Below are 12,981 nucleotides of genomic sequence, written 5' to 3'. Positions count from 1 at the left end.
CTCACCTTGTCACAGGCGTTGGACGGAGCGGCCCCCTCACCTTGTCACAGGCGTTGGACAGAGCGGGCCCCTCACCTTGTCACAGGCGTTGGACAGAGCGGCCCCCTCACCTTGTCACAGGCGTTGGACGGAGCGGCCCCCTCACCTTGTCACAGGCGTTGGACAGAGCGGCCCCCTCACCTTGTCACAGGCGTTGGACGGAGCAGGCCCCTCACCTTGTCACAGGCGTTGGACGGAGCGGGCCCCTCACCTTGTCACAGGCGTTGGACAGAGCGGCCCCCTCACCTTGTCACAGGCGTTGGACAGAGCGGCCCCCTCACCTTGTCACAGGCGTTGGACAGAGCGGCCCCCTCACCTTGTCACAGGCGTTGGACAGAGCGGGCCCCTCACCTTGTCACAGGCGCGGCCCCCTCACCTTGTCACAGGCGTTGGACAGAGCGGGCCCCTCACCTTGTCACAGGCGTTGGACGGAGCGGCCCCCTCACCTTGTCACAGGCGTTGGACGGAGCGGCCCCCTCACCTTGTCACAGGCGTTGGACGGAGCGGGCCCCTCACCTTGTCACAGGCGTTGGACGGAGCGGGCCCCTCACCTTGTCACAGGCGTTGGACGGAGCGGGCCCCTCACCTTGTCACAGGCGTTGGACGGAGCGGCACCCTCACCTTGTCACAGGCGTTGGACGGAGCGGGCCCTCACCTTGTCACAGGCGTTGGACGGAGCGGGCCCCTCACCTTGTCACAGGCGTTGGACGGAGCGGGCCCCTCACCTTGTCACAGGCGTTGGACGGAGCGGGCCCCTCACCTTGTCACAGGCGTTGGACGGAGCGGGCCCCTCACCTTGTCACAGGCGTTGGACGGAGCGGGCCCCTCACCTTGTCACAGGCGTTGGACGGAGCGGCCCCCTCACCTTGTCACAGGCGTTGGACGGAGCGGGCCCCTCACCTTGTCACAGGCGTTGGACGGAGCGGGCCCCTCACCTTGTCACAGGCGTTGGACGGAGCGGGCCCCCTCACCTTGTCACAGGCGTTGGACGGAGCGGGCCCCTCACCTTGTCACAGGCGTTGGACGGAGCGGCCCCCTCACCTTGTCACAGGCGTTGGACGGAGCGGGCCCCTCACCTTGTCACAGGCGTTGGACGGAGCGGGCCCCTCACCTTGTCACAGGCGTTGGACGGAGCGGGCCCCTCACCTTGTCACAGGCGTTGGACGGAGCGGGCCCCTCACCTTGTCACAGGCGTTGGACGGAGCGGGCCCCTCACCTTGTCACAGGCGTTGGACGGAGCGGCCCCCTCACCTTGTCACAGGCGTTGGACGGAGCGGGCCCCTCACCTTGTCACAGGCGTTGGACGGAGCGGGCCCCTCACCTTGTCACAGGCGTTGGACGGAGCGGGCCCCTCACCTTGTCACAGGCGTTGGACGGAGCGGCCCCCTCACCTTGTCACAGGCGTTGGACAGAGCGGCCCCCTCACCTTGTCACAGGCGTTGGACGGAGCAGGCCCCTCACCTTGTCACAGGCGTTGGACGGAGCGGGCCCCTCACCTTGTCACAGGCGTTGGACGGAGCGGCCCCCTCACCTTGTCACAGGCGTTGGACAGAGCGGCCCCCTCACCTTGTCACAGGCGTTGGACGGAGCAGCCCCTCACCTTGTCACAGGCGTTGGACAGAGCGGGCCCCTCACCTTGTCACAGGCGTTGGACGGAGCGGGCCCCTCACCTTGTCACAGGCGTTGGACAGAGCAGGCCCCTCACCTTGTCACAGGCGTTGGACGGAGCGGGCCCTCACCTTGTCACAGGCGTTGGACGGAGCGGGCCCCTCACCTTGTCACAGGCGTTGGACGGAGCGGGCCCCTCACCTTGTCACAGGCGTTGGACAGAGCGTTGGCCGAGTCGCAGGAGCACGGCACGCAGCCCAGCTCCATGTTCCAGTAACCGTCCTCGCACTCGTCACAGAGCGCGCCTCTCACGCCCGACCTGCAGGGGCACTGTCCCGTCCGGGCGTCGCAGAAGCAGGGGCTCTGCAGCGGGCACAGGGTCACCTCGGTCCCGCGGCGGTCGCACGAGCACTCTGAGGAAAAGAGAGCGTTGTTTCTGAATCCTTCAACTAACACTTCTTTTAATACAAACTGTTTTAAGTCTTTGTTTGAAAAATATACGGAACAATTTTTAATTTCCAGGGTAGAAATTATTTGCTTTTTTATTACAAAGTATGTGTTTATGGAGGAAATACAAGTATAATTTGTGTTGATTATGTAATATGTATAAGATAAAATTGTGGGTTTCTAAAAGTATTGGTCCAACAAAATAAAAAAATCAGGATTTTGCCTTTATGAAAAATTTTAAGTGTCTTTCATAAACTCCTTCTAAATAAACAAATAATGTAAAATACAATGTTAAATTAAACCGGGCTCTGGTATCGCTCGCTTAAGTGGTTTTCATTTGACATTTGGATTTTTTGATATTCTGAGTTTCTTCATTGAAATCACATCATGTTCAACTTAAATTTTGCAAAACCTTTGAAGTTTTTTTTATTACACATCATTTTAGACAGAAAACACACACAAAATGTTCTGTAAGATAACTTATGTTGTGCTGAAGTCTCAGTAACGCAGAAAACAACTGCGTTTATCATGTACAGTGTTTTTCTCACCTTTGCAGTCCTGTTCCAGAGCGTTGCCGTAGTAACCTTGTTTGCACTCCTCGCAGTGGCGCCCCCTGGTGTTGTGCAGGCAGCGCTGACACTCGCCGCTCACTCTGTCACACGCCTCGCCGTCGTTTGGGTCGACGTTGTCGTTGCAATCGCACTTTTCACACCGCGCCCCCGTCAAAAACAGGTCGCCGTAGTAACCAGGGCTGCACCGCTCGCACTGCGGACCTGCCACAGAAAGATTCGTAGTTTTCGGACTAGAAAAATATTTTTAAATGCACAAATTCCACAGGTGCATAAAATGTAGACATTACAGAATTAAACAACGACAAATAATTACTGTCAGTGTATTACTACCATTAAATACTAATATTAAAATTCCAAATATGAAACTCGGACTCCCAAAACTCCTTCAAAAGACTGTGAAATATTGTTTGAAGTATATAATGTGTCAATACTCTTGACAGCTGATCTACAAAATATACCAACATTAAATTGAAACGAGAGAGTAATTTTGTTTTGATGGACAAAGAATGGGAAAATGTACGTACTTGACAAAAAAGGACGTCAAAGTCACATGTTTGGAATGAATTCTGTTTGAAGAATGTATCACGTTTCGTCAAAGTGTCACTAATAACAGGGAAACGCTAATGTTGGAGAAACTCATTTTCAGAACTGTGTATTTGGCACGGACACAATAAATGGATACCTTTAGAACATGCTTCTGGCAGCTGGAAAAAAGGCCATCACAAAAAAAAATGGATGGCACAAATTTGGACTGGACTGACATCATAACCGACTTTGTAAAAATGGAAAAAAAATGACACTGGACTAAATGGGACTCTTTCTTTACATTTGATATTTAACTGTTTATTTTTACCTAATTTGTTCTCTCTGGTCTTGTTTGTTTTTGTTGTTTTACATTTCAAAAATGTGAAAAATTACAATAAAATATAGATAAATATAAAAAATACTTCCCCCATTGACTGCCTTTGCTTGCTTTAATTATTTTTTTTTGTTTTTCCCCCTTGCTCTACTGCATGTAGTGTCTTTGAGTTTGATGATGAGCGCCATTTAAATGTATTTATTTATTTTATTTATTCATGTATTTTTTTATGCATTTATTCACGTTTTTTTTTTTTTTTATGTATTCATGTATTTTTTTATTTTAGGGACAGTGCATATTTTTCATTTTCATTTTCATTTTCATTTTCAATTTCAATTTCAATTTCAATTTCAATTTCAATTTCAATTTCAATTTCAATTTTAATTTTAATTTTAATTTTACTTTTACTTTTAATTTTAATTCATTCATTCATTCATTAATTAATTCATTCATTTATTATTTTAGGGACAGTGCAAACTATTAGACCTTAAAACCTTTGTATTATTATTATTAAAGTTACCGCCGTCGTCACAACAGTCATCTCAACACGGTCGGTCGGCACGGTAACTCCTCTCACCGGTGTGGCCCTCGTGGCACCTGCAGCCGAGCCTCAGTGTCTCGGGGTCTCGCTCGCAACTCGAGGCGAAGAAGCGGCCGCTCTCCAGCAGGTCCGGACACAGGCAGGGCTCGCAGGGGACTCGGGCCCCTGGGCTGCCGTAGAAGCCCTCTACACAACTGACACACAGACAGTTACAAACAAACACCACCTCAACGGATGTGGGAAAATTATCTGTGTTTAAGGTCGTGATTTTGTTCACAACCACATATTGCAGGGGCTCCCAAACGTTTTGAGACTGAGGGACCCCCAAGATAAGTATGAGACTATTCAAGAAAATTTCAAGATTCAAACAAATTAAATCTAGGTTTAATTGTATTTATTTAGTAGAATATTGTGTTATCTGACTCAATTGCACTAAATCCTATTGTCTTCAATTAAAAGGATATTAAATCCAATTAAATAGATTTAACTTTACACCTAAAATCATCTCGAGACCCCCACTTTGGGAAACACTGACACATAACACAACAATACCAATTGTTGTAGCCTCTTATTTTGCTCTGAACTTGTGTTAGATTTAAACTATGTATTTGACTTGTTTTTTTTTTTATTTTTGATTATTGCATGTTTCTATTTGGCTGCCATTCCCGTACTTTGTAGGACAAATGAAAATGTTTATTGCCATTGCCAATGAATTCACAAACTAGGAACTTGCTTTGGTGCAACACACAACATTGAATGATAATAGTTGCACAATATATAAAAAAAGGCATGCATAAAGACCAATGAATGGTTAAAGTGACAGAGTTTAAGAAGTGTTCATGAGTCCAACTGCAGAGGGAAAGAAACTGTTCTTGCGGAGGAGATTCTGGTCTGAATGGACCGTAGCCTCCTTCCTGAGGGGAGTGGCCTCCTGCCTGAGGGGAGTGGCCTCCTGCCTGAGGGGAGTGGCCTCCTTCCTGAGGGGAGTGGCCCTCATTTTTGTTACTAAGAATAAACTGACATTCTTATTGTCATCAGCAGAAGCTACATTTGCTCAGAACATGCTTACCTCGTCCAGTATCTGACACAGAGCGCTATTATTCATAAAGTATTTCAAAATAAACACCGTCCCTTTAAATAGAGGTCCAGACCTGTCACAGTGCGGGCCAGCGGCGTTCCCCCGACAGTCGATGCAGTGCCCCGTCTCCTGGTGGCAGAGCTCGGCCAGCCCGTTGCACTCGCAGACTCTGCAGTGCGGGAACCCCCAGTGTCCGGGCGCGCAGCTGTCGCAGCGCCGCCCCGACACGCCCCGTCGACACGCGCACTGGCCCCGCGTCTGGTCGCACAGCTCGGACTCTGAGCCGCGGGGGTCACACTCGCATGCTGGGGGGAAACACACGACCATCGCACAATGGTAAAGGTACTATTTTACATATAACGTATTTTTACATAGTTTTGGCCGGGGTGCGACTTATACTCCAGAGCGACTTATATGTGACATTATTTGTTATTTTCACACTGACAACAACAAGAGGGCGCTCTAGGCTCTAAGCGACGCAGAAGAAGAATCTGCACTTCCTCTTCCTCTGGAGTTTGTGAAGTTGTTTAGAAGTGACACAGAGGAAGAAGAATTCAATGGATTTAGTGATTTGGGGTAAAACTGATGCTTTGCTAAACTTGTTAGCATGTTCTTTATGCTATAGTTATCTGAATAACTGTTCATATGTTACGTTAACATACCAGACACTTACCACAGTTCTGTCTGTGCCTCATGTAGCTGAAGGTGTTAGCGTTAGCATACGTCATGTAGCTGAAGGTGTTAGCGTTAGCATACGTCATGTAGCTGAAGGTGTTAGCGTTAGCATACGTCATGTAGCTGAAGGTGTTAGCGTTAGAATACGTCATGTAGCTGAAGGTGTTAGCGTTAGCATACATACACCTCTTCACCATGTTCTCTCATCTGTTATTATTTTACACAGTATAAGTCGCACCCCGGCCAAAACTATGAAAAAAGGTTCGACTTATAGTCCGGAAAATACGGTATTTATAAACGGTATTTATAATTCTCCGATGCCACACTCTTGGGCAAAGTCTGCTGTAACTTCTGATGTAACTAAAGTGCATTTTCCGACCGGAGGAACTAAGCGTTTCCCACAAATTTACGCTGTTAATTTGACCTTTTTTAATTTAATACCATTTTTGATCATAAATGTCCTCTATACTGATAAACAGATGACTAAATATAATCATTTCTATATGTTTATGACAGTACAACAAGCTAAAAGTATAATTTCAACAACAAATTTTCGTTGGCATTCTCACGTTTGCAGCCCTCGGGTCCAAAGCCGTACGTCTGCGGCGCGCACGAGTCGCAGCATCGTCCAATCACGTTCGGTTTGCACTCGCAAGCCCCGCCCAGTTTGTCGCAGTACGGCCCGACGGAGCCTTCGGGGTTACACCCACAAGCTGCGAGAGAAGAAGAGAAAGAGTGAGAGACGACAAACACCAGCACGGCTCGAAATCATCTTCCAGGAGGTGAATTTTTTATTACGTATGTGTCCAATTTTAATAATCACTTCTTCTACAAATACATCAGGCTTTGATCCATTAAACAGTCTCTCTAATAAAGAGAGGCTTTTCACGGGTTTCAGACAAATTATGAATACGAGTTACATTATGCAACACAATGACTTATAGAATGACTGCTTTTATATCAAATAAAAATCTAACTTTACGGGGGGGAAAAATGGTTTTGTACAGAGCGATTTCCATTTGGAACCGCTTTCCTATTAGACATTAGCAACACAAATAAAAGCAATAATTTAAAATGAAAAAAAGAGTCATGTGGTTGATTTTTAACACTTGACACACAAAAAAGTGTAATTTAACATTGCGCTGTACTGTACACTCTTATGGAAATTTAACGTAATTTGCAAAGTACTGGTTAAATTCTTAGTGTAATGAAATATAATGCGATGGAACGATTGAAAACTGTGTTATTGTACTTGTACTGTTGTAAATGTAATCTGTTTTTTAATTGTAATGGACCCAGGAAGTCGAGCTGATCACTGCTTTCAGCTAATTCAAATAAACAAATAAGAATTTTGAAGGAGTTCGTCCGGACCTGAAGCTCTCGAACATCCACGGCGACCGCAAACGCACTAATTATATTCATTAAAAATATTCTCTTTGCTTTGTGACACGTTTGCATCGTATATTTAGACATATCGACGGCGAACAATACGTCTGTACGGTTGAACTTTCCTAATTCGAATGCTGCTGCGAACCGAGGCGAATTGTACATTTTTCTTCTGTCAAATTCTCCATGCGTTTTCTTTTTTTTTAACAGGAACACACTATGGACAGTCCTTACGCAGGGCCCCCTTGTGGATGCGCGCGGACATGCTCTTGACCAGCCCCTCGCAGACCTCCGGGGGGGCGTCGCGCGGTCCGGCCTCGGCGGCTAAACCGACGCAGCGGGATCTCCTGAAGGCGTCCAGCTCGGTCTGAGAGCACAGGCCCGGCACGGCCTCCAGACGCGGGATCAAACCCAGCTGCGAAAAAGAGAAAAACATCACTCTGAATGTTTGTACAACACCGGCTTAACTCTATGATATTTCTATGTATATGTATTTTTAATTTAACCTTTATTTATCCAGGTGGGTTGTTCGAGAAAGGCAACAGAATTAACTATTCCCGACGACGGCCGAGTCAAGAGGCACTTTTTACCATCTGAACCATGTAAATATTTGTTTTATTTTGCGGATTATACAATATTATGTTGTATGATGTTTTAACAGTGATATAAAAATCACTTTGAGCAGCTTTAAGTAGGAACTACGGCGTTCAAATACAGTATAATATGTATGCAACATGATTTCATACAGAATTCTGCTTAATAATATGGGAATTAATAGTCAAAAAACGTGTCAACAAATGTGTCAACAAACGTGTCAACAAACGTGTCAACAAAATGTGTCAACAAACGTGTCAACAAACGTGTCAACAAAATGTGTCAACAAATGTGTCAACAAATGTGTCAACAAACGTGTCAACAGTTCATTGGTTTGGTTGTAAAATTAAAATGAGACCAACCCCTCCTCTCCCTCGTCTCCCTCACTTCCCTCGCCCCGCCTCCCTTTCCCTTGCCTCCCTCACCTCCCTTGTCTTCCCATCACCCTCACCTCCCTCACCTCCTTCACCTCCTTCGTCTCCCTCGCCTCCCTCACCACCCTCGCCCCGCCTCCCTTGCCTCCTTCATGTTTCACGTACAGAGTCGATGAGGATGTGAGAGCTGGAGTCTGGGTCGGACTGTGGACTTTTGTTAAACGTGACGTCGATGAAGTATCTAGCTCCAGAGTTCAGACACAGAGGAGAGTCCAGCACGGAGCCTCTGGAAGGGAAAGCACATTACCACCCAAACATACTCACATCAGCACCCAAACATACTCACATCAGCACCCAAACATACTCACATCAGCACCCTAACACGCTCACATCAGCACCCTAACACACTCACATCAGCACCCAAACACACTCACATCAGCACCCTAACACGCTCACATCAGCACCCTAACACACTCACATCAGCACCCAAACAAACATCAGCACCCTAACACGCTCACATCAGCACCCAAACATACTCACATCAGCACCCTAACACGCTCACATCAGCACCCTAACACGCTCACATCAGCACCCTAACACGCTCACATCAGCACCCAAACACACTCACATCAGCACCCAAACACACTCACATCAGCACCCTAACACGCTCACATCAGCACCCTAACACGCTCACATCAGCACCCAAACACACTCACATCAGCACCCTAACACACTCACATCAGCACCCAAACACACTCACATCAGCACCCTAACACGCTCACATCAGCACCCTAACACGCTCACATCAGCACCCTAACACACTCACATCAGCACCCAAACACACTCACATCAGCACCCTAACACACTCACATCAGCACCCAAACAAACATCAGCACCCTAACACGCTCACATCAGCACCCAAACATACTCACATCAGCACCCTAACACGCTCACATCAGCACCCTAACACGCTCACATCAGCACCCAAACACACTCACATCAGCACCCAAACACACTCACATCAGCACCCTAACACGCTCACATCAGCACCCTAACACGCTCACATCAGCACCCTAACACACTCACATCAGCACCCAAACAAACATCAGCACCCTAACACGCTCACATCAGCACCCAAACATACTCACATCAGCACCCAAACATACTCACATCAGCACCCAAACATACTCACATCAGCACCCTAACACGCTCACATCAGCACCCTAACACACTCACATCAGCACCCAAACACACTCACATCAGCACCCTAACACGCTCACATCAGCACCCTAACACACTCACATCAGCACCCAAACAAACATCAGCACCCTAACACGCTCACATCAGCACCCAAACATACTCACATCAGCACCCTAACACGCTCACATCAGCACCCTAACACGCTCACATCAGCACCCAAACACACTCACATCAGCACCCAAACACACTCACATCAGCACCCTAACACGCTCACATCAGCACCCTAACACGCTCACATCAGCACCCTAACACGCTCACATCAGCACCCAAACACACTCACATCAGCACCCTAACACGCTCACATCAGCACATTAACACGCTCACATCAGCACCCTAACACGCTCACATCAGCACCCTAACACGCTCACATCAGCACCCTAACACGCTCACATCAGCACCCAAACACACTCACATCAGCACCCTAACACGCTCACATCAGCACCCTAACACGCTCACATCAGCACCCTAACACGCTCACATCAGCACCCTAACACGCTCACATCAGCACCCTAACACGCTCACATCAGCACCCAAACACACTAACATCAGCACCCTAACACGCTCACATCAGCACCCTAACACACTCACATCAGCACCCAAACAAGCTCACATCAGCACCCAAACACGCTCACATCAGCACCCTAACACGCTCACATCAGCACCCTAACATACTCACATCAGCACCCTAACACGCTCACATCAGCACCCTAACACACTCACATCAGCACCCAAACACGCTCACATCAGCACCCAAACACGCTCACATCAGCACCCTAACACGCTCACATCAGCACCCTAACACGCTCACATCAGCACCCTAACACACTCACATCAGCACCCAAACACACTAACATCAGCACCCTAACACGCTCACATCAGCACCCTAACACGCTCACATCAGCACCCTAACACGCTCACATCAGCACCCTAACACGCTCATATCAGCACCCAAACAAGCTCACATCAGCACCCAAACACGCTCACATCAGCACCCTAACACGCTCACATCAGCACCCTAACATACTCACATCAGCACCCTAACACGCTCACATCAGCACCCTAACACACTCACATCAGCACCCAAACACGCTCACATCAGCACCCAAACACGCTCACATCAGCACCCTAACACGCTCACATCAGCACCCTAACACACTCACATCAGCACCCTAACACGCTCACATCAGCACCCTAACATACTCACATCAGCACCCTAACACGCTCACATCAGCACCCAAACACGCTCACATCAGCACCCTAACACGCTCACATCAGCACCCTAACACACTCACATCAGCACCCTAACACGCTCACATCAGCACCCTAACACGCTCACATCAGCACCCTAACACGCTCACATCAGCACCCTAACACGCTCACATCAGCACCCAAACACGCTCACATCAGCACCCTAACACGCTCACATCAGCACCCAAACACGCTCACATCAGCACCCTAACACGCTCACATCAGCACCCTAACACGCTCACATCAGCACCCTAACACGCTCACATCAGCACCCAAACACACTCACATCAGCACCCTAACACGCTCACATCAGCACCCTAACACGCTCACATCAGCACCCAAACACACTCACATCAGCGCCCTAACACACTCACATCAGCACCCTAACACGCTCACATCAGCACCCTAACACGCTCACATCAGCACCCAAACACGCTCACATCAGCACCCTAACACGCTCACATCAGCACCCTAACACGCTCACATCAGCACCCTAACACGCTCACATCAGCACCCAAACACACTCACATCAGCACCCTAACACGCTCACATCAGCACATTAACACGCTCACATCAGCACCCTAACACGCTCACATCAGCACCCTAACACGCTCACATCAGCACCCTAACACGCTCACATCAGCACCCAAACACCCTCACATCAGCACCCTAACACGCTCACATCAGCACCCTAACACGCTCACATCAGCACCCAAACACACTCACATCAGCACCCAAACACACTCACATCAGCACCCTAACACGCTCACATCAGCACCCTAACACGCTCACATCAGCACCCTAACACGCTCACATCAGCACCCAAACACACTAACATCAGCACCCTAACACGCTCACATCAGCACCCTAACACACTCACATCAGCACCCAAACAAGCTCACATCAGCACCCAAACACGCTCACATCAGCACCCTAACACGCTCACATCAGCACCCTAACATACTCACATCAGCACCCTAACACGCTCACATCAGCACCCTAACACACTCACATCAGCACCCAAACACGCTCACATCAGCACCCAAACACACTCACATCAGCACCCAAACAAACATCAGCACCCTAACACGCTCACATCAGCACCCAAACATACTCACATCAGCACCCTAACACGCTCACATCAGCACCCTAACACGCTCACATCAGCACCCAAACACACTCACATCAGCACCCAAACACACTCACATCAGCACCCTAACACGCTCACATCAGCACCCTAACACGCTCACATCAGCACCCTAACACGCTCACATCAGCACCCAAACACACTCACATCAGCACCCTAACACGCTCACATCAGCACATTAACACGCTCACATCAGCACCCTAACACGCTCACATCAGCACCCTAACACGCTCACATCAGCACCCTAACACGCTCACATCAGCACCCAAACACACTCACATCAGCACCCTAACACGCTCACATCAGCACCCTAACACGCTCACATCAGCACCCTAACACGCTCACATCAGCACCCTAACACGCTCACATCAGCACCCTAACACGCTCACATCAGCACCCAAACACACTAACATCAGCACCCTAACACGCTCACATCAGCACCCTAACACGCTCACATCAGCACCCTAACACACTCACATCAGCACCCAAACAAGCTCACATCAGCACCCAAACACGCTCACATCAGCACCCTAACACGCTCACATCAGCACCCTAACATACTCACATCAGCACCCTAACACGCTCACATCAGCACCCTAACACACTCACATCAGCACCCAAACACGCTCACATCAGCACCCAAACACGCTCACATCAGCACCCTAACACGCTCACATCAGCACCCTAACACGCTCACATCAGCACCCTAACACACTCACATCAGCACCCAAACACACTAACATCAGCACCCTAACACGCTCACATCAGCACCCTAACACGCTCACATCAGCACCCTAACACGCTCACATCAGCACCCTAACACACTCACATCAGCACCCAAACAAGCTCACATCAGCACCCAAACACGCTCACATCAGCACCCTAACACGCTCACATCAGCACCCTAACATACTCACATCAGCACCCTAACACGCTCACATCAGCACCCTAACACACTCACATCAGCACCCAAACACGCTCACATCAGCACCCAAACACGCTCACATCAGCACCCTAACACGCTCACATCAGCACCCTAACACACTCACATCAGCACCCTAACACGCTCACATCAGCACCCTAACATACTCACATCAGCACCCTAACACGCTCACATCAGCACCCAAACACGCTCACATCAGCACCCTAACAC

General features: G+C 48.7%; 1 protein-coding gene across 1 annotated transcript in view; it reads right to left on the bottom strand.

Annotated features, from left to right (window-relative positions):
* lamb4 (laminin, beta 4) overlaps positions 1-12,981 on the bottom strand; it is a 48,124-nt gene that overhangs the window by 14,986 nt on the left and 20,157 nt on the right. The window contains exons 19-25 of the mRNA XM_072435595.1: positions 8,339-8,459; positions 7,440-7,620; positions 6,389-6,532; positions 5,218-5,449; positions 4,103-4,260; positions 2,643-2,867; positions 1,849-2,060 (exon numbers count right to left, since the gene is read on the bottom strand). Coding sequence (XP_072291696.1) covers positions 1,849-2,060; positions 2,643-2,867; positions 4,103-4,260; positions 5,218-5,449; positions 6,389-6,532; positions 7,440-7,620; positions 8,339-8,459 — 1,273 coding nt within the window. The remainder of the gene's footprint in view (positions 1-1,848; positions 2,061-2,642; positions 2,868-4,102; positions 4,261-5,217; positions 5,450-6,388; positions 6,533-7,439; positions 7,621-8,338; positions 8,460-12,981) is intronic.

Source organism: Eucyclogobius newberryi, unplaced genomic scaffold (assembly GCF_026437365.1).
Source record: "Eucyclogobius newberryi isolate DKJ021-1_F unplaced genomic scaffold, fEucNew1.0.hap1 SCAF_7, whole genome shotgun sequence".
Classification (NCBI taxonomy): Eukaryota; Metazoa; Chordata; class Actinopteri; order Gobiiformes; family Gobiidae; genus Eucyclogobius; species Eucyclogobius newberryi.
Note: the sequence above shows the minus strand (reverse complement) of the source record. Positions and strands in the feature narration are given on the sequence as shown.